At 40.4% G+C, this 27,732-nt stretch overlaps 4 protein-coding genes across 5 annotated transcripts in view; all 4 read left to right on the top strand.

Moving 5' to 3' along the window:
- The first annotated feature begins 477 nt into the window (after window positions 1–477).
- Window positions 478–7,920, top strand: LOC109478989. 2 transcript variants are annotated; one of them, XM_019780826.1, is made up of 3 exons: window positions 478–492; window positions 849–1,026; window positions 6,539–7,920. In XM_019780826.1, the coding sequence occupies exon 3, from the start codon at window positions 6,569–6,571 to the stop codon at window positions 7,340–7,342; it is 774 nt and encodes a 257-aa protein (XP_019636385.1). In that variant the 5' UTR covers window positions 478–492; window positions 849–1,026; window positions 6,539–6,568; the 3' UTR covers window positions 7,343–7,920. The 2 variants fall into 2 exon arrangements, with proteins under 2 accessions (XP_019636385.1, XP_019636384.1); XM_019780825.1 differs by lacking the exon at window positions 478–492 and having other exon boundaries at window positions 514–1,026.
- Window positions 7,921–8,716: 796 nt separating this feature from the next.
- On the top strand, window positions 8,717–12,067 carry LOC109478981. Its single transcript, XM_019780814.1, has 2 exons — window positions 8,717–9,425; window positions 10,979–12,067. The coding sequence occupies exons 1-2, from the start codon at window positions 8,779–8,781 to the stop codon at window positions 11,256–11,258; spliced, it is 927 nt and encodes a 308-aa protein (XP_019636373.1). The 5' UTR covers window positions 8,717–8,778; the 3' UTR covers window positions 11,259–12,067.
- Window positions 12,068–13,615: 1,548 nt separating this feature from the next.
- LOC109478970 (tachykinin-like peptides receptor 86C) lies at window positions 13,616–19,182 on the top strand. The gene is given in 3 exon segments (XM_019780801.1): window positions 13,616–14,004; window positions 17,906–18,272; window positions 18,275–19,182. Coding segments are annotated over 3 exon segments (1,233 nt in total). The 5' UTR covers window positions 13,616–13,623; the 3' UTR covers window positions 18,760–19,182.
- A 1,201-nt stretch (window positions 19,183–20,383) lies between these two features.
- Window positions 20,384–27,732, top strand: part of LOC109478945 (aminopeptidase N-like) — a 15,015-nt gene continuing 7,666 nt past the window's right edge. Inside the window, exons 1-10 of the mRNA XM_019780760.1 lie at window positions 20,384–20,568; window positions 22,384–22,455; window positions 22,912–22,979; window positions 23,685–23,732; window positions 24,582–24,819; window positions 25,225–25,369; window positions 25,923–26,078; window positions 26,471–26,588; window positions 27,042–27,168; window positions 27,439–27,593. Of these exons, the coding sequence (XP_019636319.1) occupies window positions 22,398–22,455; window positions 22,912–22,979; window positions 23,685–23,732; window positions 24,582–24,819; window positions 25,225–25,369; window positions 25,923–26,078; window positions 26,471–26,588; window positions 27,042–27,168; window positions 27,439–27,593 (1,113 nt within the window). The 5' untranslated portion in view covers window positions 20,384–20,568; window positions 22,384–22,397. The remainder of the gene's footprint in view (window positions 20,569–22,383; window positions 22,456–22,911; window positions 22,980–23,684; window positions 23,733–24,581; window positions 24,820–25,224; window positions 25,370–25,922; window positions 26,079–26,470; window positions 26,589–27,041; window positions 27,169–27,438; window positions 27,594–27,732) is intronic.

The raw sequence follows: 27,732 nt of genomic DNA on the forward strand, positions 1-27,732 counted from the left end.
TAGCCTGGTTACCACACCACCGGGAGCTCCCTGGTATCCTTACGGCGCTTGGAGTGTTGTCCTCCCGTACGCGTCCAGGCTTATTACCACATGCCGGGGAATTTCACGGGGTTAGATTCAAATACTAGTCGCTATACTGGACTACTCTCCAAGCAGAGGTTTGGGTTATTTTTGGCATGTTTTTAGGCTTTTTATCGGGGTTTCTTTTTTGCACTGGATTTTTTTCACACAACTCAACCGGTTCTATAGTCCTTACTCTCAAGTCTAACAAGAGTCTAAACAGATAGGTATAAAAGACCCGGAGGCAATTATGGCTGAGTTAAAAACTGTAAACAACCTGCTATACGATCCACATGTCACCCTGAATAGAAACCCCGGGGCTATTCTAGTCATAACACTATAGACGACACCTTATACCTTTGTATATTTACCTAAAAGGGTTCGTCGCTGACATAACCCTTTACACGCTGCCAAGCAGTTCTACCCTCCCAGGTAAGGCTTTAGCACGCTTGATTGGAGATGCTAAACTGCTTGAATCATTTTATCATCGAAAGGTGTATCAAGGTTGCAATTAGGGTTCGCTGCGTAGGTCGGCGCTGTTGGCTTGTCACAGACCTTAAATAAATAATGAAATATTCAACGTCTAACCCTTAACAAACAGCACGCCCTTAAGAGCACCTAACCCCTTCCTTAAGCCTCTTTACTTCGTGACTGTGAGTTTTTATTTTTCTAGGAAACATTCAGGTCGAATTTTACAATAGCGCGAAAAGGCAGCAGTCGTGGTGTGACCTAGTTGACATCTAACCCACGTATTTTGATATACGGTTTCTCCCTGCGTTGTTCGGTAGCGTTATTCTTGTTTGAGGAAAGCCAAGCACACCGGGGAAGGTAAAGGGTGAGTGCAGGTGTTTCTACCGGGTGTTACTAAGGAAGGTAGCGGTGTGACAGAGAAGCGAGGACCCGTGAAGCAACCCCCGTGTTTCCGATTGTGGAGCCATAGTAACGAGAAAGGCCGCCTCGCTACCGGTAAGTCTCGTAGCCACTCAGGGCTTCCATTTTCTGTGTGTTCCGGTGCAATTTTCTTGAAGATTTCACCAGTTTTCAGGGGATAGAAGAGGTAGGTACAGGTACAAAAGTGTTGTACATGTTTACACTTTTACACGTGCATGTAGGTGCTTTGAAGTTTTTTTCCAAACGCTCGTGTGAAATGTATGCCGAGCGTGACGTGTTGAGATATGTGTAACCTCGACTACTGCTGCCCCTAACCCGACAGGTTACGACAACAGATTGAGGGTATTTGTAGGACTGTTGTGAATGTGTCGCACGAATGTCTTGTGACAGCAAAGGTCGTAGATTATAGTCGACATTCAGTCATAACTTTGCTGAAAAATGAACTAACATAAGTGTACAACTGTATGTGACAGCGGCAAAAGGTAACGACATACTTGCCAAATATTTCATGTATTTCAAGCAACATTTACATGATTTAGGATATTTCTTAGATCTAACATTCTAGCTCTAGCCATACTATTACTAAGATTATACAACGTACATTTATGATGTACCCCTGTTGTTGATTTCTACGATATGTAGTTGTGTAGCACTCTGAAGTACTTGCCATTTCTACACGTAGATTTCAACCATTTAACAAAAAGGAGTTCGAAGAATTTTTGTCAGATATTTCATATTTATCATCTCGTATACCGAGGGAGACATAAAGTCTACTACTATTTTGACTTGAGTTCTATAAATGGAGTCATAATGTTGTCTAAACGTTCTAGGTCAGTGACTAGAAGAATGCAAACATAGCTACACCAGGTTTCGCATGATATGACCGCACTGTCCTCTGTAGTACGGAGAATGTAAACGGAAGCTAGAACTTCAAAACATACAAGAGAAAGAACTTAAGGTGGTAAGGTGGTCTTGTAGTTAAGATTTCTGACTAAAGGTTCTGGGTTCTAATCCCATGCAGGGCCCGGCGCTGTGACCCTGGGGAAGTCATTTTACACATTTCGTCACTCGACTATGAAAGTTTCTATCTAGCGTTGCCTAAAGTCAGAGGGAGGTCCTATGTTTGAGGAGAGCCACACCTCACGCACGTTAAAGATCCCACTACACTTATCGAAAAGAGCAGGAATCCTTCCCAGTGTGAGTGGTTCAAACCTTACAGTCTGGTCTCACAGGGTTGACATCTTGAAAAAGCGATAGACACATGTTCTGTTAATACATCTACAACTGAGGTAAACCTCAATAGATGAATTGCTGAAACTACGTACATGTGCACAGATTCACCTGAGTCTAGTGAGGGAATCGAATAACGTATATGTAAACTTCATGCCAGCCTACGACACATATGCCAGCACTACCAAATTGGTCACAGATTTAGGGTGGGACACATTAAAGGACAGACGCACAGCAAGTAGACTTACATTACTTCAGAAAGCAAGACACTCAAAAACAGCCCTTCCGGTCAAAACCTTGTTGACGCCTATCCCGCGCCAATCGCGACACTTCAACTCCAACTCATACAAACCACTAACGTTTCACAAAGACTGTTACAAATATTCATACTTTCGACAAACTGTCAGAGATTGGAACATTTTGCCCCAAGAGATAACTGATACTGCGGAACCTACGAAGTTCAACGCTGCAGTACTGCAACACCTAAAGAAGCAGCAATAGCGCATCGCACAGCTCCCCTGCACGCTTTACCCCAATCTAGGGGTGTTGTGCAGTACACGAACAAGAACAAGAACAAGAAGACCATGCACACGACTTTCGCCGCGGTCTCAATCGTCGTAGATCGCCCTACGACTACTTAGCTGTCTTTGCATTTTCAAGCAAACTATTGCAAAACCAACCGCCGACAAGGATTTCAGACAGCATTTTTCATAACAAGACAGTTGAATTTTATACGACAGATGTACAACTATCCCACGAATGCCTCAGTTTAAGATCGCACTGCGATCGTACAACACATGTTACGTAACCAGGCCCTTACACCCACAACAAACGAAAGACAATTGTCGGGCTTAACGAAGAGGTTTTACCTAGATTAGAAATGTTTTCGCGGCGAGCTTAAGTGATTACATTTCGTAATGAGGTCTTAGTGTTTGTTTTCAATCCATTAGGGTGGTTTCAGGCTCATAATTCAAAAGGAGATTGAAAGATAATTACTTTAGACATGGGTCTTTGGCCACAGGGACAAATGTTAGTTAGGCCTAGGGAAACAATATTGTGTTTCAGGTTTCGGGCCTGAAAAACAAGGATAGGTAGGTAGGGATTCTCTTTTTTACCCTCATTTTAAAAGATTTTGGTACAATCTCCGCGTAATAATAATAGGAGAAAATGTAAAGATATAGTTTAGCATTATAACTCAAGTTTCACTGCGACTAAGTTACAGAAAGTTTTCTATGCGTAGTAAACTAAAGCAGACAATTTTGCTACATATCTAGAAGATTTGTAGAGTCCATAGCTTTTAAGAACCTTAACTTGTTTTTCTTAACATGCGGGGATACGGAACTAAAGCTGCATCTAGGGTGGCATCCCGTCATTTGATTGGCCCCCTCCCTATAATTCAATTAACTCAGTGGGTAATGTTACGAGGGCTAATAGATTAGTACTGTTGAAAGGTTGCAATTAGCCCACCGGCATGACATTTTGATTAAGTTCGTGTATTCAGTATTACTGTAAGTTAAAGGTAGCTAATGCAATTTCAGGGTGCCAAAACTCGATTTTCTGGTCATTGTAGTAAGTTGAGTCAACCCTACCCCATAGCATATTGCTGTCTGTGAGGCAAAATGCGATGCCGCTGACGGAAAACGGTTGAATTCGTATTGTAGACTGGTTCTGGCTATTTATTGGTGGTACCAAAAATTAAAAAGACGCCTCACGTAACAAGCATCAAATGTGTTAAGAAATGACAGCAAATGTCAACGTGACAGATTTCCTCGTCCATATTTTTACCCTCTGAAATTACATTGCATGCCTTTAACGCACAATGACACTAATTATTCCTTTGTTAAGAAAAAAAGAATACTCCAAAATGGCCTATTTTGTTATGTCAAGAAAGTAAAGATCCTTCGTACTTTGAGTGGTTTGTGTAATTACTGGCCGCCACTTCCCAACGATTGAAGTACAGTAGTCAAGCAATTAGGCCCACATACAAAAACAAACATCAAGAACCTTGCTGGTATTTATATACCCTCGTCTGCCGGACTATGCCTGAGTGCGTTTGACTAGACCATAGATAAAACTGCAGATATGGCCCCATTCCATAGGATAAAATTGTCCGGATCGAGCCGAATTGATTCGCTTTGATCCGGTTGGCTTCGAGCTGGATCGAAGTCAGATCAAAGCGGATCAATTCGGTTCGATCCGGACAATTTTTACCCTAGTGGGGATTGGGCGTATGTGGCGGACACGCAGCTGTTATCTCATTGGTCGAACCGATAATTGACGTTCTCTCATTGGTTGAACTGGCAATGTAAATGACAGTCAGGACCGGCATGTTGTGAACGCCGCCAATGGGGGCGTTTCTCACACTAATAGTCCTAGCGTTACGTCATTCCTGTCGTGAGAGTGTTGTACAAGTACTTGAGTTCTGACTGGCAGCAGTCTGTTGCTAACAGCACGTCTGGAGTTCAAGTGCCCTTGCGACTTGAGTAGGGGTTCAGCTGCGTTCTTAAGGAGTAGGATCGTGTCAAGGTTCTGAACATGGCAAGTGGTATCGACCCCTTCGTGGTGGAAGAGAAAGGAAGAATTGTAGAGGTGTGTCTTAAGAATTCTTCAACGCCTTTTTTTTTGTAGCCACGGTCATTTTGCGCATTTTTTTACATATCTGACTCTGTAGCAAAAATGTTATTGAATTTTTTCAACGTCTCTCGTAGCCTACGTCCATTTTGAGTATTCTTTGACATGTCTGATTGCTTTTTTTGGCATAATTTCTTTCGAATTATTTTTGGTAATCGTTTTAGTTCAAGTTCAGATCCCCCTCCCTTCCACAACGCGAAGTTTCAACCCGAAGGCACCCCGAAGAACATCGAAGTTTCAACTTCAAGTTCGTCTAAAAATAGAAACGCAGGTCAAAATAGGCTGTTAACACGCACACAGGACCTCGTCTGGGTCTTTGCAAATATAACCATATCATAGCAAGCACTTGTAACTAATGCACCCTGGATTGTTGATCCAAGTAACACAGAACACTAGCAACGCCACAGGTACTGTGTACACTACACAGAAATCGCTTGTGGTTGAGTAACTACGATATAGCCTTACTCTTTGTTTACAAAGCATTGGGTGTACAAAGAAGCCCACATTTGGTGTTTCAAGTTGAAGCTACTTGAGTCAAAGTTTGTCGGTATCTATGGATACGTGTAGTTCTTGTTGTTGCCTCTAATTGTTAGGGGCAAGTCACGAATGCGAATGTACATGTACATGTATGTTGTAAGATCGCAAAACCAAATCCAACAATTAACGTTACTGTCTTTAGCCACCGAGTAGCTAACCTTGTCAAAGGTAAGAAAGGAAGGAATCTTAATGTGGGAACACGCAGTATGGCAATGTATTGAATGGTGTATAAGTCCTATGGGAATACGCGTTATAGTACTACAATACTCAATAGACTTGCTACAACAATAACTGTCCTTACTTGTATGTCAAAGGTTTGACATTTCTCTGCGTTCCCAAGCCATTTTTTCTTCGACAGAACATTACCTTCAACAGAAGGTTATGTTTTTGGTGGCGTGTGTGTGTAATCACTATATATATATTACTGTGTATACATATGTATGTATGTGGTTTAGCACAGTAACTCAAGAAGCTATGGATGGATTGTCATGAAACTTGGTAGGTGGGTAGGTCTTCATGAGACCTAGAAATGAGATTTTGGAGCCCCGGTGGCCTGTTTGCTATGTTTCACACTAGGAGTACGCTACACATCTTAACATCGGCACATAAAAGCAGTAATATATTACACGTTTGACATGCCTCCATTAGTAAATGGTAATTGCCCTTTAGGCGTAATTGCTTCTATAAATAGGCTTACATTGCAGGTGCGGCTGCTTGCTATACGATTTAATGCCGAGATATTAAAATATCTTTAGGTCATACCAGGAGTAAAACGTGTTTTTTCATGATTTAAATTTGTTGTTTATTTTTAGCGTTTTCGTAAAAAAGTATGTGTATTGTAAAGAGTAGTATAGATGGTCTGTACATGTATCTTACCATGAGGATGACTGATTGAGTTCCGTACGTGTACCGAGCTTTTGTTGTTGCGTTTGTCTGTTTGTTTGCTTGTGTGTCCGCACTTATTCAAATACCGTAGAGTACAGACTGACAGGGAGGTCGAATTGGACGTCAAAAGGGTCTTCCAGTAGGCTAGTAGCGTGATAGTAAGTGAGGGGGAAATGATGTAACCTCAGACTGACAGGAAGTTCGAATTTGAGGTCAAAATGGTCTATCCACAGGCTGGTATTATATTGTACTCATAACACAATGCATGACATATGTCTAATCTGTTTTGTGTCCTTCCAACCAGGTCATAGGTGACAAGAGATGAGAGATCAAGATGGCGGACGAACAATATAAGAACCTGAACTTCCCTGAAAGGGACGTCGCCGTAGAAGTCCTCAGCGACAAACTCAGAAGGGCCGCCATGTTCATAAACGAACGAGAGGCGCAGCGCTACAAGAGAGCCATGCAACAACTGGACATATCCGTGAAAGAACAGGACGAAAGACAGCGCGCTGTCAAAGAGAAAACCAACGTGAGGCTGAGAGAGATTCTGGCGTCCAAGTTCGCGCTGACAGAATTCGACGCGGGAACGGAGGACGGGTCACGTGACGAGACCAAGTACGACCCGTTGCATCACGGGAGTTACGCGTATCACAGAAACCTCCGGGAGGCGTACGACCGGAAATACGTCGCTCTGGAACCCCGAAACGTTCGTATGAGACGCCAGAGAACCATCCTGCAGAAATGTAGAAGCTACAGCGACCCGCTGTTTGATCGAACTGAAACAACCTCCGCTATTTTCAGACGATATCGTCCATCAAAGCGCCCTCTATCTGATACTATGAGATATGCAGACGATAACTCAACAACATCCAAGAGGAAAGGCATCCAGCAGGTTGAAGTGAAGGAAGGTAGAAGAGCGTCCCTGAGCAAAGTTTCTACGTTACCGACTTTGTCTCTCCTTATGACCAAACCAAAGCTAATCCCTGTCGACTCGACTGAGGATCTTGACAAGACAACTGTGGAAGAGGTACCGATTAGAAAACCGGACAAACAGGACTCACATGTAGATAGAACCGTGCGAGGGAATCATAAAAGTAGAACATAGCATGGGAATTTTTCTGTGTTGGTAAACGACTCAAGGAACAAAGGACTGAATTGTACAGACCAACATTGAATCGAATATGGCTCAACTCAAAATTAACGGAGACGGAGGGCGACACAGGTTATCCGCCGGTTGTCACAGCCACTTGTCTCTGACGTCACATAACGGATAACCTATAACACCTTCCGTCTCTGTTAGTTTATATAAGTAATTGTCAGTGTCAGAACTTTAGTCAGAATCAAAGCATGTAGCCTCTTGTAGAGTAGAACTGTTGTCGCAACAGACGTTGTGTTCATATGTTGAGTATTTGTGAAGTTATGAAGAACATAATAATTATGTTCTTCTATCTATGTAATGATTGTCACCAGCACGTATTTCATGTAAACTTGTGTTTTGAAATCCATGACACCACCGATATTTCGGTACGTACCACCTGAGTTTGACAATACCTTGTGTACCTTTGTCTGTGTATGTGTAACATTTTGTATCATTACTAGTGCGATGTAAAGGTTACCAAATGTAGAATTATAAACAATACTATACTGTCTGTCTCGTATCCTGGACTTCTTTGTATCGAGATGTTATAGAATGTATTAAAAGGTCAACTGTCAACCAGTTCTATAGAAAGCACACACAAGGGAATAATTGTTGTGGCATCACCTGCAGTTAAGAAAACACCCGGTAGGAGTCGAACACCGGCAAACCACAGCCGACCTTGCTAGCATGTCCTGACCTACTCCTAAGTATGATTGGGGGGGTGGGGGGTCGACATTGTTTGGGAGGCCATATTCGGCTATGTGTGACAGGGAATAACACAATGAGGAATCGACTGTGCTTAACAAGACTCCATCCTTGTGCATTAAATAATGAACTGAAGAAAGAATGGACACTGTGTTAAGAGGGAGTTGTTTTAAGCCTCTTAAGTCTATGATACTACAAAATCCATGTGTCACATGTAGGTTGGCCACTTCTGTTGATATTTGTACATCCTGTTGCTGTAAGGCCTCGCGGCTACGTGGCTTCCCGCCAAAAATCGATAGCCGAGACAATACCTGACCAAACTGTCGTCTGCACAGATGTACGTTAAAGTCACGTGATCTGCAACAGCAGGATGTAGCCAACAGATTCTTTGTTTTTCAGCGAGAAAAAACATTTTTTTGTGACAAATTAAATTTTTGTAAAAGAAAAAAAACAGCAACAGAAAACGGGATTGTTCTGAGAGAATTTAACAATTGTTCTACTTCTGAATTGGCCTTTTTAAAACACCGAAAAATGCATGTATTTGTGAAAGAAAAAGACGAAAGAAATCAATATTTTGAATATCGATTTTTTTTGCTTTGAAGTATCCTGTCCTAAACCGTACAATAGACACAAAGAGGCCCATTCGCAGGACAGATTCAATTGTCTCTGTATGCGTGGACCTATATTCGTGCCTTAAGATGGGTAAACTAGGTGTCTTCGTCCTCATCTTAACGGGTATCTCTTTGCCTTTGCAAATGGTGACCCTGGTGCTTCACACGGTGACGATGGCGGACTGCCTGAACAAGAACACGCCGCTACCAGACGTGGTCTGCACCGATACAACCCTCATACCCGGCACGGTGGCCATTGAAGCCACGTATGGCGCCGCTACCCTACTGCTATCGGTATCCTGGGTGGCTAACATCGTTCTAATCTGCGGCCTCAGACGCCGTTATAGCAGCAAGAAGGTCTGGAAACGACTTTTTGTCTGGAAATACGTTATTATGATGTTTTTTGCCGTCTTCTACCACTTTTTGGAGGGGCTGTCTACACAGGGTAACCCGTACACTGCAAGCTTTCTGGGGGTGACCAAAGTGACTGTCGCGTTCCTCATGTTGATCGAGAACGATCGGGAAAGCTTCGGGAAGCCGTGGCAGGCTCGGGTGGATCGGACAGTTTCGGGAACGTTCGCCATCGATAATATCCTGCACTTCGTCATGGCCGTACCGTTCCTGAAGAGCGTGGTGAGCGGGGAGGTCGGGCTGGACGCGACTGTTGTAGAGGGGACGCCTGGGCTGTGGAACGCCTTTCTACTGCTGCTGACTGTCAACAGTGTGGCCTTCAGGTAAGTAGTAAGTAGTATTAGTAGTAGTGGTACTAGTAGTAGTAGTAGTAGTAGTAGTATAGTAGTAGTAGTAGTAGTAGTAGTAGTAGTAGTAGTAGTAGTAGTAGTAGTAGTAGTAGTAGTAGTAGAAGTATATTAGTAGTTAAAGTATAAGTAGTAGTTACTGTAGAAGTAGTAACTGTAGTAGTAGTAGTAATTGTTGTAGTAGTAGTAGTAGTAGTAGTTGTAGTACATCAGTATTCCGGAAAGATCTCTAAACAATCCCGGAATGCATCACGCCTATGCTATGGATGAGTGCCATGTGTCTAACAAAAGTCAGGTTTGTAAACACAATTGCCTTTGAAATTTGCTGCCCCCCCCCCAGGCGACAAAAAATTACACTGAAGTAGAGTGAAATACGAATATGTCTGCTGATTATGTATTTGTTAATAGATAATTTTGTGGAAATCCTACTCTCAAATTTACTCCACCCTGCTCCCAAATCCAGTGCTCCCTTGAAGACAACAAAATAATCTCAAGTCAAAACACATGTTTAAGACTACCGTTACATCTGTATCTGAACAAGACTTGCGAATTCGAGACTGAAGTGTTTGAGAGTTTTTTTCTGCATTCCATTCGCATGAGACAAGAAAAACACATCCTGGGTCACAGTCTGCAAACGGATGTGTAAATAGTAGGGTTTTGTTTTGTCTCAACACCGTATTAAGGCCTGGAAAATTAATGCCATGTTTCCCTTTGAAAGGTCCTGAAAAGAACTTGCCTCGGTAGCTACAAATTCTCTCTTCTTTTGTTGGATGGAGGGGGGGGGGGTGAGTGAGCCAACAGATTCTATTCTGTTTAACACTGCTCAAATCCATTCGCTAAGCACTTGACGTGTGTTTAAAGACATGATTTTGACACTAAAACTTTCAACAACGCATTCTAATTATCATTCATATGATGGATGGTATTTACATCAATAAACTGAATAAATAAGTGCTATATATACTACACATTGACAGTTTATATCACGTTACAATATTGCAACAGAAATGAGGAGAACATGTTGGAAAAATAATCACATTTTCATAACCCAGATATCGAATTCCTTCCTAGTGGTTGACCCCCAAAAGAGTAGGATCAGTAAGCTTTTGCCCTGGGCTAAGTTATTGATTTAAATCCCTTTTCTCAGTTGATCCACTATTGCAACAAGTGATCCGTTTTTTTACTTGTAGATCATAAACGCCACCTATCGAATATAGCCTGAACTGTCTCTTAATTTCTAATCGAGCCAGGTTTGGTGTCCTGTGACTGAATAGAACCTGTCGCAGGACATACACACACATGTATGACTATTACGATAAAACAGTTGCGCAAGTGAATAAAAACGCCACCTCCCGGATAAAGATTCAACTGCAGACGTGGTTAAAATAATCTGTCTGAGGTCACGAAAACCCAGAATACTACCCAGAATTCTGAAACTTCCTATTTCGTGTTGGTTTACAGTTGGAACTCTGTTATTGTTATTTCATGACTTTTTTATTATAGAACTGTAATTTGTGCATTTCGTTCAGGTTCGTGTTAGCTCGGTTCTTCCTCCAGCGTTGTTGGATCGGGAACCGGTCGTACAGCCTTCTGGGTGACGCCTGGGACCTTCGCGACTACAACAGGAAGGTTTCCATCGACATGGCCGACGGAGACACCGAGTACCAACCCCTCTCCCGAATAGAAGTCGACGCGCCCGAAGAGCCGACGATCACACCCGAAGAGCCGAAGACAGCCGAAGTGACAGCCGAAGACGGCGCAGTCCTCAGTAACCTTACTGACGAACCAGAGCAAGATAAAGAAATGTAGACATAATGTTGTATTCTTATTAATTAGCAGTACTTAAGGAAATTTGCAAATGACGGCATTTGAAATAGACGGCAGAAATGATATAGACGTTAGGGAGTTAGATACGTTAAATAACGGAATATAAGGTTTGAATTTTTTTAATCGTTACTACATTAGGAACTAACTAAGCTTGGTAGCAATTTTTGAAATCAGACTTGAGTGATGGTAATTAGTTTTTTCTTGTTTAGGCCTACTCTTTAACTGAAATGTTTTGGATTATGCTTTGAGCTGAAATATACAATTTCGTTACAGTGCAGTCAATGGTATCGATATTTGTTATAATGACTACGAATTGTATGTCAAACGCCAATTACCCTATTAAGAATTCGTTATTTTAATTTTTTTCAAATTTTGCTTTGCATAAAATGATGATGCATGTAATATTACCTACACACAATTGACATTTTATTGCAGTGAATATTTTTTAATATTTAATTGCTATATGACGCTATATTGGCTACAGATGCATGCATAGAGATTAATTGCTATGAGATTTTGAGTTGATGAATCAATTTTTGACGTTAATTGTGAAAGAAGAAACTCTAAATCAAGCTAACTGCACGTATGTTTAACATGAAGATGAAGTTGATTGCACGACAATGTTTAACTCAACCCTTGGTATTTTGCTATGTTGTATTCATAACTCATATTAGTGAGAATTATTATATAAGAAATCAGACAACAATTACATATAAGTACTGCTATACTTCCGATCGTAGAAATAATATTTGCGTTGCTATCGGTTTTCATTAAAATGAATTACGCTTTAACAGCCAACCTTCCGTTTCGTTAATTGTGTTATCTTTCTTAATGGACTTCTATACTACTGTACATAACTCTGTTATTGTCTCTTTAGGCCAAAGTAAGTAAATTTTATTGATGACATCAAGAGCTCTAAACATCAAATCTAATACAAGAGCACCGAAAAAACAACTTAATTTTCAAACTACACTCAGGGCTACCATACAAAGTTAATATTTTCTCGTTTTCTTTTTTTGTCATGTTTATAATAACCATCGACGAAGGGAAAAATGTCTTTTTTTATTCGTTACACGAAAATTACTGGACTTAACCTTAACTGTGGCCTTATATTAATAGAGATGCAATAGCCTCTACCAGGGTTCAGGAAGCGGCTGAAAAGTGTAGAAATTGGCCAAATAGACAGATAATATGCCAGGGGAGCTGGTCCGCTAGAGAGTACGGTTAGCCGCTTCAGAAAGCCTGATAGAGGCCAGAATACGATTATGTGTCTCAATATCCTTTCCGGTACGCTTTCAAAATCTTTCCATTTCTTCTTGAGAGACACTGTAATAAAAAGAGTACTGGGTCTATTGTAATACCTATGATCACAGGCAACTAAGGCATGTTGTTTTGGTAGACGAAGGTTAGCCGGCCTTTTCGAGAAGTAGCTTGTCAATGTCACCGGGGTGGTCTAAGGACCGGGTGTTTGTGTTGCCTCTGGGTCGTGCACGTTACGTAAGGACAGAGTGCTCGACTCGGAACCAAGAGGTCCCGGGCTCGAGTCCTGACATGCCACCGATCTTGTGCCCTTGGGAAAGGCACTTTACACGACTTTTCTCAGTTTGAAATTCAGATGTCAGATCTAAAATTTATAGCCCAGCAAGAATTTGACAAAAAGGGTAGGGTTTTTGCTATGGTTTTGCCGGAAAACCTGAAACAAAACAATTTTTTCCTCGGCCTAAAAACCGAACGTTAATTCACCCTTTGATTCGTGACAGCGCAAGTGCATTAGGCACTCGGTCGTGGCATTAGCCAATTAACAATTCGGATCAAAATATTTGATCTGCACATATGATCCGAGTCAGTATATTTGTACAGGAGTCTGCGTGAAATGTAACTTGTCAACAACGGATCTAAAACTCGTGTACCGTGCCGGAAATGTGAATTAAAGAATGTCTACGAACGTAATATACCGATTATTGCATTATTCGTACATTGGTATATAAGGATGACCGTTGGAGCTTTCCATTTAGTGTAAAACTCAAAGCCAGCACGCTGGATTCTACATATAATACGCTGTGTAGAATTTAGAGTACTAGGAGTACAAGAAGGACGCCAGAACTAGTTGTATTGGAATCGTATGCAAGGACTGAGGCAGTTTTACTCTACCGCGGTACTTATTGAACGGGAACTTTTGTCTTGCATACGTCGTACGATTGTCGTACGATCGCAAGCGGACGACACTCGACGACACTCTTGGAACAGTCGTGCATGTGACCTAGATACAGAAAAGGCTCTCACAGTCTTCTTGAAAATCGTACGGTGACTACGAAGAACGCGTAGTTGAAATTGTACATCTCTCAAAATGTTTGGCTGTTACGAAGTCAACGACACGACCACTTACTACAAGGAGGTCGTGCCCAAAGAAGACTGGCCTCCGCCGCATATGATGATAGTCGAAACGCCGATTCCCTGTGACGGTCTGTTTTCACAGATTCAACCTACAGACCCGTCCTACAGATACACAGTGGTGGTGTTGTACGCGGTCATCTTTGTGATGTCCCTGGTAGGAAACACCTTGGTGATCTACACGGTGCTGTTCGATAGGACGATGCGGACGGTGACCAACATGTTTCTGGTGTCCCTGTCTGTCAGCGACCTGCTCATCACGCTTCTCAGTATCCCCTTTCACATCCTCTGGGCGCTGAAACGCTTTGAATGGGAATATGGAGACCTACTGTGCAGGGTAACGTTCTAACTTTGCTAGTCAACGCTAGCTGGTGTTACATATTTTATTACATAGTACATGAAAATGTAGGTATTGTTTTTGGTTTGTCTGTGTTTTTGCATACTCGTGGTCAGCATAACTTAAACAGGCCTTTGTTTATTTGTTTATTTACCATTTGCACGTATATTAAAAACAATTACACAATCAAATAATAATAATCAAAGAATGTGCGGGGTAGGCCAGAAACCTGGGTGGTTTTTCTAGAGGCCTACCCCAAGCAAAGATAACTTATGACAAAACATATTTAAATGAAACATCAAGATTAAACAATAAAATGATTAAACTATGAGTAATTAAACAAAATCAAGACACAGAAATAATAACTGAGGTGTATAAACTAACTAAAACGAAATTAAACAAAAGTCTTATACCTGTAATTCAGGTAGATTTTACAGATTAAACTGATTAAATAATTAACATAAGAATTAAAACAAAATATTAACAATAACAAGGAAAACAAACAAATCAGATTGTGGATGTACTGGGATTTTGTAGGAAAAAGTTTTTAAGAAGTTTTTTAAATACAGGAGTTGACTGACAGTTTTGTAACAGTTGGCTTAACTTATTCCAGACGATGGGGCCTCTATATGCTATTGAGAATTGTTTTTGTGTAGATTTAGTCTTGATCGGCCTTAAATGGTTATGTTGTCTCGTATTGTGCTGGTGAATGTCTGAGTTGAATGTAAAAAAAGTGTTGAATTGATCTGGTAAACTATTGGTATTATGAACGATTTTATGAACAAAAATGGCTATTTGTAATTTGTTTAAGTCATATACATTTATGATTTTTAGTTCACGAAACAGAGGTGCTGAGTGTGCTGTGAAGTGTGTGTTAGCTGCAATTCTAACAAATTGTTTTTGTAGTTGATAGAGTGGTTTAATTGATGTTGTGTAAGTGCTCGCCCAAATGAAATTGCAGTATGATAGATACGGATATATTAGACTGTAGTATAATGTTATAAATATTCTTCGTGGGAGGAGGGTCTTTATTTTTCTAATGATGCCTATGTTCTTATGAATCTTATTGCAAATCAAATCTATATGTATCTTCCAATTAAGTTTTTCATCTATAAGTATTCCTAAAAAGCGAGTGTGGTTTACTTGATTGATACGTTTATTATTTATATATATGTGGGCTTTTTCTTTATCATACTTCTTTTTTGGTCCAGAAAAAATAATAAAACTTGTCTTCTTTATATTAAGGGATAACTTATTCGCCTTGAACCATTGACTGACCTTTTCTAATTCTGCATTTACCGTTGTCAATAGAGTATCAAAATTACTGTGTGACATAAATAAGTTTGTATCATCTGCGAACAACAATGTAAAAAATTTATCTGATACTAATGCTAAGTCATTAACATATATTAAGAATAAAAGGGGGCCTAATATGGAGCCTTGCGGAACTCCACAAGTTAAGGGTTTCTGAGAAGAATTGATGTTTCCATTAGAGACGAATTGTTTTCTGTTACTTAAATAATCTTTCAGCCAACACAGGACGGACCCATCAAATCCATAATTTAAAAGTTTTTCATGAAGTATGTTATGATCTACCGTATCAAATGCCTTAGATAGGTCAAGGAATATACCAATGGTGTATTCATTCTTTCAAGGGCTGCGGTGATTTTGTTGATGAGCTGCAAGAGTGCCATATATGTTGAGTGTTTTTTTCTAAATCCATACTGGTGGGTGTATAAGATATTATTAGTTTCCATGTGGCTCACTATCCGTTTATATACGATTTTTTCTAGGATTTTTGAAAAGACTGGTAATAGTGATATAGGGCGATAGTTAGTGAATACGCACGGATCCCCTGCTTTATGTAATGGAATAACCTTTGCCGACTTTAACTCAGAGGGAACCTTACCACTTTCCAAAGAAGTCTTGAATACATGTGTTACTGGATTTAAAATTTCTGTAGCGATCTGTTTTAAAAGACTGGCACTGATTTCATCTTGTCCTGGCGCTGCATTTTTTAAATTGGTGATTATGTCGTAAATTTCTGTCGATGTAGGTGCCTCAAAAGAACTTACAGGAGGATAGGATCTAGAGTCTTGGAGATATGATAAGGGTGAATGGTTAGTTATATCGATTTCTTTCGCTAAGGACGGGCCAATGTTGACAAAGAAATCATTAAGTTTTTCCACTATGTCTTTAGGATCAGATATCTCTGAATTTTGTTCATGGAATTTGGTAGGAAGATTATTTGTTCCTTTTTTCCGGTTGAGAATTTCATTAATTACTTTCCAAGTATTTCTTATATTATTTGATGCCGCTGTGAATTGGTCTTGGTAATATTTCCTCTTTGACATACGAATCAGACAATTGAATTTGTTTCTGTACGTTTTATATCTTTGTAATATTAATGGTGTAGGATTCCTTACATATTTCTTATATAGCCTATTTTTCCTAATAGATGACTTACGCAGCCCTGTTGTAAACCAAGGTTTGTCGATGCCAAGGTGACGCTTTGTTGAGATTGCCGTAAGTGGAAAACATTTGTCAAAATGTGAAGAAAAGATTTTTAGGAAATTTGTGTAGGCTACATTTGTATCTGTACAATACACACTGTCCCAGGTTTCCTCTGATAATGCCTGTTTAAATCTCTCGATATTACTCCTGGTAAAATTTTCTGCATTTGCGTTTTTCATTTTCATTGTTTACATCTCTGTTGTGTTCAAAATTTATAATGTAAAATATTGGAAGGTGATCAGATAAGTCCGTGACAAGCAGACCCGATGTGTGTGTATTAGATAAGGAGTTAGTCATAATATTGTCTATCAGAGTTGCTGTTTTGTCTGTTATTCTTGAGGGTTTGGTGATAGTTGGATAGAAGCTTACCGAGTACAGACTATTAAGGAAGTCTGAAGTTAATGAATGACTTTCGTTTTTAAAGAGATCAAGATTAAAATCACCAATTAGGTAACAGTTTTTTCCTTCTTTATCGATAGCATCTAAGATTGGTGTAAGGTAAGTTATAAAGTTTTTTATATCCGAGTTTGGAGGCCGGTATATGCAGCCTATTATAACGCCTTTTGTTTTGTTAATGGTGACGGTGGGAGTTCTATAAATATTGATTCAACTTCTTTTTCAACTTGTACTGTAAGGTCATTTCTCTCAATAAATTTTTGGCTCTCATGTATCAGTATTGACACCCCCCCACCCATTCGAGCTAATCTACATTTGTGTAATGAAGTGTAGTTTGGTACATCGTACAAGTATGCGGTAGTGTCTTGCAGCCATGTCTCAGTGAGACCAATAATTGTAAATTCATGGTGGAGGGTGGACAGGTAATGTACGAAGTGGTCGTGATGACGTGGTAGGCTTCTAATATTTAAATGTAGAATTGAAAATGCACTCTGGGTTAGCGTGTTGCACAAAGTATTAAATGAATTTTCTGTATAGTACTGACATGAAGTGTTTGCTAAGCTTCTTAAGAAGTTTACGTCAGGGTCCCAATCGTCTGTATAATGCGTGCTATTGTCGTTTTCGTCATTCAGAAAAAAAGGGTCAAAAATCAGATTGTCATTTTCTAATGATGAAAATGCAGTTTGAGTTCCTTGTTTGGTAAACCCAGAAGTATTTGACGTTGTCATTATTTATAGCTTAGAACATCCTTTATGGATTATGATGATATTTAGTAATACATGTATATAGATAGGTATTAAAAAGACAAAGGTCAGGGTCAAATTTAGGCCTCCTGGTGGCTCACCTTGGTACTGCAGCAGAACTTCCGTTAGATAGTATATTCCGTAACAAGACAGCTTGATTTTATCGACGACATATGCACGACTTAGTTTGCGATCGTACGACCGCAGTACGACGAACGTAAAACCAGGCCTCAATTCTCCACCCACAGTTGCCGCAGTACATCAAGGGCCTGTCCGTGACTGCGAGTATCCTGTCCCTGACTGCGATCTCGGTGGAACGCTACCTGGCCATCCTGCGCCCCCTAGCGGCTCAGCGCTACCTCTCCAGGTTTCGTCTGACCGCGGCCGTGACGCTGATCTGGGCGGTCGCCTCGCTGGTCTACATCCCCCAGCTGCTCTACCTGGGTGTCAGGACTATACCTCAAGAACTTGCCGCCAGGGGTCCTCCCTGCACGCACGACTACTGTGACCTCTTCAACTTCACCATCAAATTCAGCTTTCTGAGGTGCGAGGACGCGTGGGACTCGCCTGAAGCAGAGAGGGCGTACACGCTTTGTCTGTTCTTATTTCTTTTCTGTTTCCCGTGGCTATTATGGGGGGTTTGTATGGTAGGGTGGCCGTGCATCTGTGGTTTTGGCAGCCGGCTGGCGAGCATAGCAGCGTCCGCCTGCGTAACGTAAACACCAAGCGCGTAGTTCGCGTCCTGGTCCTTTTCATCTTCGTGTTTGTCATCTGTTGGGCCCCTTACTTCGTGAGTGTGCTCTTGCGTTTGGGTCACAAGAACGAGGGTGATACAGGGACTGAGGGGTACTACCTACACGGGAGTTTTACCGTGATTGCCCACGCTAATTCTGCCGTTAACCCGTTTCTCTACGCCCTAATGAGCCAGCGTTTTCGGGAACGGTTGGCTTGTTGTCGTAAAGGCAAAGCTAACATTGCCAGTGGGTCGAAAGCAGCTAACATGAAACCGTTGGAAACTGTGACCAAACGCACCAGGGCGTCCACGTTTGGGGAAAGCCAACAGGTGGTCGCACCACTGCACATTGAAATCCAGTTGAATTAAACCATGGAACACAATAACTTAGGTCCTTTTCCAACTAGGATAAAATTGTCCGGATCGATCCGAATTGATTCGCTTTGATCCGGTTATATCTGGTTTCGAGCCGGATCAATTCGGCTCGAGCTCGATCAGGAAATTTTACTGAATGGGGACTTAGTCCTGCGCTCACCTCCGCGTAGGGATGCAAAATAAAGACATGCACATGCGAAAATTTGATAGCCCCTCTCTCATTGCTCGAACCGCTAATTGCCATGCTATCATTGGCTGAAGTGCTATATCAATAAGTCAGGACGAGTCGATATTTTCTGAGAGGGCGGTGCTTTAATACGAGGCATTTGGTTTTTGAGTACAGATATATTATGCTCAAAACTGTGTCATTCTAGCAACGTTACATGTCCATTTAGTCAAGTCTTAATGCGCTTCATACGTTTTTGAGTGTTTTAAAGTGATTTTCTTGTATTGAGTGTATGTACTGATGTACTAGGGATATTATATAGTATTCAGTCATTGGATAGAACTACTCTGTGTAGTGTTTCTTGTTTTGGATGTAGTTATTGAAGGACGTGTGCTATTTTATGATGAAATGCATGAAATAGAACTGACAGAAATGTATTCCTTAGTGAGTCACTGACATTTTCAGTATGCCGTTTGATAGTGTAATGTTGATTATCATTTTTAAAGACTGTTACCTTAGTGTTCCAACCTTAATTTGAGATTTAATCCAAGTTATTTGATCAAAGTTTTCCTGGTTAGTAACTACCGAGAGAATTATTTTGCAAAAAGTACTACATGTATTGACTGTGTGTTTAATCATATCCCATATTCATTGTTATTGAATGTAAATAAAGAACTGAAAATGAATAAACAAACGTGTCGTTTCGACTAAGCCTCTACGTATCAAGACTTACGATGTAACCTAAAAGTAGTAAAAAGAAGGATACGGTTATCACGACTTAAACTTCAAGATCGCAGAATACAGTACATGTATTAATCGGCGACCCCTACGGTGTGGGCATACAAAGTAGTGCGGACGAAATTCTAGGCCTTGCTAAAACGTGTTATGTAAAAGGTAGCCAGGAGTAATCATGTAGCTCCCAACAAGCTTGCAAAACCGGTCTGTGTGCAGTGATAGTGCCTAGATCTGGAAAAAAGGACTAAGACACAATATTTTCTTTTCTACACACCCCTGATTAAAATGGCCCAAGAAACGAATAGAACCAAGACAAGATAGCACGAATGACATCATATGAATACTGCTTTTTGCTGGACAAAAGAACCATGACGATCGCAGTACAGCCATTACGCACCACCCCCTACCAATGAAATGGCTCATTCCAAACTAACCGATCAACTTTGGGTCATGTCACTGTATATAACTCCACAGTTATGTTGTCTATAGGCTTGAAAATAATCTGTACGGGCAATGTATTAGAAATGATACGTTCAGTTAGACAGCAGCGAAGCTTATTAAATACGTTTGAATCTAAAATTTTGGAGACAAAAATATAAGGAATTCATAGCATATTGGTTATTGCATCCAAATCATTTCCACCCCCTGCTCTTTAAGTGGTTCCTTCCATCCTCGAGTAGTCTTGAGTATGCGCATATGCTGTCTTTAATACTACCAGGTGAATGAATGAGATACGATGTTGATCCTTCGGATATAAAGGATGTAGTCGGTTGATAGTGACTTTGGCTATTGTAAAGACATTGCAGTGGGAAAGACATTCGCTAGGTGGCAGCAGCGACTGGAGAACTCAGAAGTCCACAGTACGCCCTTTTTGTTTGCTCCACAGGCGACGATTTTCGAAGGTAAGATTTTCACCGGAGATATTTACTAGTGTGCGAGACATAAGGGTGTGGTCAAATTTGTCGTACGTTCGTCGTATAATACTAGTAACTTAAAGGTGGTTCTTGCGGAAGTCGTGGACGAGTTCCATGGTCGTACTAATTCGAAAGGGTAGTATTATAGTTGTATGATTGTCGGTAGTTGGTTCTGTCACAGCCTGCTTGAAAATACTACGACATTAAATTCGTGCGACGGCCTACGACAAAACAAATTTGCTTGTGTCCTAAGTATATGACAGCTACGTTTAGCACATTCGTAGGACTGTAAGGCAAACGATCACTGAATGACCATTCAGCGACAAAATTAGATTTAATTGTGTGATCCTTGATGATTAAAACATGATGCAACATGTTCAAGTATGATTTAAAAGCCAAAACCACAACAAAAAGTAAAAAAAGAGAATTCGCGTAGAAATCTATAGAATATGGTAACTCAACGATTGCAGCCTCTACTGAAAATGGGGACTAAGTAATTACAATGTATATATCGTAGCCCGCATTTGTTCATATTGGCACGATGTGGCTTGTGTGAGTTGACTACGCATTAGGATGTTGATATGGTCCATTTTTTGTTTACTTGGGCCTGTATTTTCGTCCGGAAGACTTAGAACGGTATATGACTTGACAACGTATGACGTGTCACTTTGAGTCCATTGAAAAACATACAATTACCTGTAGGGCTCGAAATACTGATTGCCTCTGTACTTTTGTGCAACCACTTTTGGAGCTGTACACATGATTGTGTTTTTAGTACGGTTGCGCTGACATACCCAGCTATTTGTATAAGGTTATGTTTTACGTACACTATTATACAATTATAGTATATAACATATTATAGACATTGTAGTGTCAGACACTGTTGTGGTTGTCTTACTAAAAAAAATCTAAGTTAGATTTACGGTTTCAGTAGTTCAGATTCAATGTTTGTAATTAAGATTTGCTGACATTCTACTTTATTTCATGTCGTGTGACCATTTTTTTCTGTGCACCAGTGCACATATTCTCAGGGCCTATACTACAATTAAATAGCCCGCAACAAGCTTGCAAAACCGGTCTGTTCACAGAAATGGTGCCCAGATCTGGAAAAAAGGACTTTTTACGTCCCATCCAAGAAGACATTTATGCCTGAAGCTAGGCACTCATTTTCACCTGAGTGGAGTGAGGAAATATGCCTTAAGAGCTTTTTTTCCAAGGCACGAGAGTGGGTCTGAACAGAATAATTAATTTTTACAGAAAAATGTTTGAATTACTCTCTAAATGTGATTACAACCTTCCACTCTCTCTCTGAAGCAGGAAATTCTCAATTGCAACAATACTCATAAGTCAGCTCAAACATAAGCTTAGCTTTAGCAACACGTGTTTTCAATGGCTTGGAGGCGAACGTCAACTTCAAGAAAATACAGACATGTCTATAATACCAAGATACCCAGGAAGTTGCTATATGTTCAACTTAAGTATCAAATTTGTAAATCGTGTCGCAATGTTTGGATGGCTTTCTAAATGTTATTGCAATCGGTCTGCACCCCTTATATAGCAGGGAACGTTTTGTCACAGTAATATCCGTAAGTCAACCTATATGCAAAGCTCTTAGGCAATCCATAGCTTTATCTACATTGTATAAGTTCAAGGCATCCTATTTTAGTTATAGATTTTCGCACTGCATAACCTGTTCCCTACTGCCTGAACCCATTTCCAGTATATAGAGAATTTGTAGCCAAAGGCTGCATCATCATTTTAGAGGCTGATAACAGAACACCTGCTCTTGTTTTTATTTTTAAGGCAAAATAATTAACATGGGGACGGTTGCTAAGATGCTGCTTATGGTGTGTCTTCTGCCACTTCTAAGGAATGGTGAGTTATCTATTTATAAATTGGTCACATTTCCAAACCGGGGCCCGGCCGGGCTGTATGTGTGAACGAAAAATAAACAATTCATATCAGGAATGCATGTATTACGCAAAGAGTGCAATTTTTTTCTTCCATTTTTTGTCTTCTTTACTTTTATGTGACACTTTTCGTTTGGAAATGTAGCCTTAGCTAGCATTGATTGCTATTGTCGACTTCCAAAAATTATATTTTTTTCTTGTTAGACAGTGAGAATATATGTTTTTTGTTACAATAGTTAGCTTTGATGTTTTGTTTACAAAGATGTGTTTTTATTTAGCTGTTTGTGTGTTTCCTTGTGTTTACGAGGTTATTTCCACATGCCAGACACCTCGGAGACACTGATAGGAAGTTAGGTCAAAGGTCCCTGAAAAGGCTATCTAACTCCAACTCCATGTCTTTGTTTTCTTGTTTTTGTTACAGTTGAAGGTGACCTATTTGAACAGAGTCAAGCTTTGGCGGAGATAAGTCACACGCTCGAAGATTTGGAGGTATGTCTATGGAAAAACTTCTTACACTACAAATAAACATATGCAGCTTTAGGCCACACCAATTTAATTTCTTGGTTAACGGATTTTTCTAGAAAAATAATGGAGCGGGCGGGCGAAAAAATAAATAAAAATAAAAACAGGCCTAGGCATCGTATTATGGCCCAAAATGGTACGATAGGAGCCATGAAGTCAACACACCAGGCTGGTTCAAAATTTAAACAATGAATTTTGAACTTTTAATGATACCATTGCATTGAAAGATGGAATAACTGTAACAAATAGGATGAAAAGGTCTGTTTTCAACTGTTCAGGGCAAAATATGAGCATTTTGCAGTTGATTCTGGATTTTTATTTTATTTGCAAATCTGAAAAAAATGAAGCGGCGAATCCGTTAACCAAGAAATTAAATTGGTGTGGCCTTAGGTAAGATTTTTTACGTCCAGATTCTTTCCTTTGTTTGGTATAAAGAAAAGCCACGTGCTACCATAAAGTCCTACTTCTGCTAATCTAGGGTTATACTCTATGTACTTAAAAGTAATAACGTATGCATATGTGACATAGAGAGGACATGTAATACATGAACAGATAATAGAGAAATGGCAACTACCATTCTATTCTTTAAAAAATTCTATCTCTAAGTTAAGCTATTAAGGAGATTTTTACTTTTTTCTCTGGAGGTAATGGAAAAATTTTCCATGTTTTCAGGACGTAGAACAACTGCTGGAACGGAAGAGAGAAGAGGAAATTTTGCAGGTAAGGGTTTTATTTTTCATCCTCTCCAAAGATGGTGTCAGTAGTGGGATTGATCTACAACACGTACCTACAGGACAGACCATCGCAGGCATTGCTTATATGGCATGTTTTCTCTGGTCACGGTTATTTCGATTGTTAAATCAGTATTAACGCAAACAATCTCAGTATTTGAAATAACTGACTAACGTGTGTAACCCAAGTAATCACTACATCTCTTCACGCATCTGAATAAGAGAATGAGCATTTTAAAAGCTACCTCTGTTAACGCATTTGAACGAGTATTGTAACTGTTGTCATTGTATATTGTCTAGTTACCAGGGATAGCGCTCTAAAATAGCCTTCGGCTATTCGGCTAGATGTATTTCATACAGCCTATTGAATCAAATCCAAATCCTTTAGTCACCAACCCAAAAAATTAAAAGTCTTTGGTAATTAGAGACCAGAGTATTGAAACTCAAAAAACTGCACACACATATGTCTATCTATTGAATATTGACATAGAATAATCAAGTCGTGAAGCGTTGTGTTTGAATTACTCTCAAAAGCTTATTGCAACCTCTTGGCGTGCGTCAAACTCATGCGAAGAGACACTGGCAGGCTTCATTGGATTGAACTTTGTATGAGTCGGTATGTAAGTGAAATTCTGGCTTTTATGCCTGGTCTTCTGGACATCCCATAGTTACATTAATAGCAGATACCTCTCCGGCTAATGAATAAAATGTGTATGTTTTGCCCTTAGCAGATTTTGTTGATCTGCAGGGGCTGATTTTGTTTGAGACTTTTAAAGGTCACGGTTAAAACTGGTCTTTTTTTGCCAAATTTGCACAACTTCACTCTTACACTTTTCAGTCGGCCCGTCTGCCAAACAACGTGGTGCCTCTCCACTACGACTTGCGGCTCGAAGTGGATCTGCAGAAGTTCGAGGTGATTGGCCGCGTGGCCATCACCGTGAGATGTGACGAGACTTCCTCCTACATCCTGCTCCATACCGATAAGATAGAAATAGTTGGAGGGGTTTCCCGACCACGGTTGCAGGGACAAGATGGTGGCGACACTCCCACAATAACTTCTTGGTCACTACATCCTGGTGAGTTATTTCAATACACGTTTGATTATATCTACTTCAAATATGGAATAGGTGACCAAGGATGGCGGATCATGGAAAAAGAAGAATAATTTGTGGAAGAAAAATGATAGTAGGGTCTGCATGGGGTAATTCAGGAGGCCCGGCAACGCTGAACAGGACTGTTCGAATTCCAGTGTATACATGTGCTATTAAACAGCCACTTCCTTTCAGCTGTCCTAAAATCAGAAATAACAGTCTACTCCTTGACAAGATGACATTGTATGGCATGTATTCTGGCAAACACTTAAGTAAATATCCTATTCTATTCTTAACAGTTTCCCTTGCCAGAAAAAAGATGATCAATATAGAATGTGTGTGATTATATATGAAGATTCGTTGATTTAATTTTTTTGCATTTTTTTCCAGAAAACGACTTTCTGCTGCTAAAGTTAGACGGTGATCTTATCAAAGATGGCGTCTACATTGTCCGGATCCATTTCAGAAATGTCCTCAGGGACCAACTGATCGGACATTACCGTTCTTCCTACTTAAATGGAAACAAGGAGAAAAGGTATGACTTAGCGTCCTCCAAGGTAACTGTTTCAAATTTGTAAATTCTTTCATTATGAGTCTGAAAGAAATAGGGTTTACAAAACAGTTACCCCAACATCACCGAATGAAAAAACATACATTTTCTACTATAGTAACAAAACCAACCATTTATTCAAACGCTAAATTCACTACCAACTGCCTTTTAAACTTTGAGAAGCATAACCTCTCAGCAATGTACTTAGAAACACCAAAAAAGAGCTACGGACTTGTAATTTTTATCCATTTGACCCCCAGATTGACCTTCCTGTCAGTCTGTGTTTACATCATTCCCTCTCACTTCCTATCACTCTACTGTACTTAGATAGCTATATAGGCACAGTTGCAGTTAAATTAAATAGACAAAGAAATCCACCGCAGTAATGATTTCAAATTAATATTTTTTGCCCATATATTTATACCAAATATTGCCCGTTTCAATAAAGGCTGTAGCTCCTTTAACATAGACATCACATACCCTCTAGATCTTGCGTATCATGTCACTGATACCCATGGTTTTCTCTCTTTTTTTACAGGTATCTGGCAACAACTCAGTTTGAACCGACCGGAGCCCGGAAGGCGTTCCCGTGTTTTGACGAGCCTGAACTGAAGGCAACCTTCAAAGTAACCCTGGTGCACCAAACCGAGTACCACGCAATGAGCAACATGCCAATAGAGCGAAGCGTCAAGGGGTATGGAATTGTTTTTCTTACCATATGTGTCAAATGTTTTCAGGAAGAAAGCAAACTTGCATCAAGAAATTGAACAGTTTTTGTGAATTTCTTTTGTTTATTGCAAATTTCTCGCCGATTCTGCCTGGCTCATGTATGTAGTAGAAAGTTGAAGACAGAAAATGAGATAACCTTTTCTAGGACCTTTGAACTAAGCTTCCTGTCAGTGGTCCCTATTGTGGAGACACAAATAAACAAATGGACCCACCGAAAACAAAAAGGCAATAAAGGTACCACCTGTTGACGCTATGAGGCAAAATAACAATGTGCTTTATAACCCATTTGCCATGAAGTTGAAATACACAAGACAGTAGACATTAACATATGCCATTCGTTCCTACACTGCTTTACAGAAAGGACGGCTGGGTCACCGATCATTTCCTGACGTCACCAAAGATGGCGACATACCTTGTTGCTTTTGTTGTGTCTGACTTTACATCGGTACGGCTGACAACACAATCAGGGATTGAGGTAAGAGACCTCTACAATAGAAAGAGATGGTTGACAATAGGATTGAAAGGTCTTACCCTTTATAAGGTTTGGTATTTCTGCATCTGTATCTAAATCTGCAGGTATAACCGCCCTTCGGCGTAACACACCAGCTTCGCAGGCACGCGGCGCATCGCCGGCTAGCTGTATTACACTGAACAACTTGTTACACTCAATCTTTGCACGCATCTAACTACAGGAATTATTTAAAGCTTTCTAATGATGATGTACCAACTTGGTGGCAACGAGATTCACTCTTAAAACATACGAATTTTTGAACACCCAAATTCTTGGTTGATAACTCTGAAATTTGAAGGCATGACTGTTTTTTGTTCTTTTCTGGGTTGGTATTAGATGCTTTCTTTGAGTTATAACTCAATATCAAGTTCTCTTCCTTCATATTTTAGAAATACTAGTAATTGTGTTTCTTTGCAGATCAGGGCATTGGCCCGGCCGCAAGCCATTGCCGAAGGAAAGGGGGCCTACGCGCTGGATATTGCCGGGAAGATTCTTCCCCATTTTGAGGAGTACCTCGGTGTCCCTTACTCCTTACCAAAATTAGGTATGTAAACAGTTCAATGACTAAGTGTTGTTTTGAGTTTTGTGTGCCCGTTTTTCTGAACAGCACGCCATGCAGGAAGACTGAAAGGCAGGTCAAAAGGTCAGACACAGAAAATGGGAAAAAGTTGAGAGTAGACTAACAACACGTGGGTGGGGAAGATTGACAGGCAGGATGACAGGATCGCGAAGGTCAGGCATAAGAGGAAATGTAGATTATGGTAGTTTGTGGTGCGTCTGGTGTTGTGATTACATGTGGGTATTTTTTTGACAGATCTTGCTGCGATTCCCGACTTCCCGATGGGAGGGATGGAGAACTGGGGTCTCATCGTGATGACAGAAGACTCGCTGCTGTACGACGCCAAGATTCCCTCTGCAGCGGCTAAAGAAAATGTCATTGGCGTGGTGTCGCACGAGCTCGGACATATGGTATGTCCCATTCCTAAAAGTTTATAATATACAAATTAGGAGAGTAGAAACAGAAAGACACTCCTTGTCCCGGACCGGAAAGTTTGCACCCCGACGCTCTAACCATTCGGCTAAAAGGTCTAGCCCCCGCGGCTGGATC

Source organism: Branchiostoma belcheri, unplaced genomic scaffold, assembly GCF_001625305.1.
Source record: "Branchiostoma belcheri isolate BF01 breed outbred unplaced genomic scaffold, Haploidv18h27 scaffold46, whole genome shotgun sequence".
NCBI lineage: Eukaryota > Metazoa > Chordata > Leptocardii > Amphioxiformes > Branchiostomatidae > Branchiostoma > Branchiostoma belcheri.

What these genes read in the sequence shown, in the direction of transcription:
- LOC109478989 (XM_019780826.1), top strand. Translation starts at nt 6,569, where the DNA reads ATGGCGGACGAACAATATAAGAACCTGAACTTCCCTGAAAGGGACGTC.
- LOC109478981 (XM_019780814.1), top strand. Translation starts at nt 8,779, where the DNA reads ATGGGTAAACTAGGTGTCTTCGTCCTCATCTTAACGGGTATCTCTTTG. An exon ending in GTCAACAGTGTGGCCTTCAG is followed by an intron (nt 9,426 to 10,978) that starts GTAAGTAGTAAG and finishes CATTTCGTTCAG; the next exon opens with GTTCGTGTTAGCTCGGTTCT.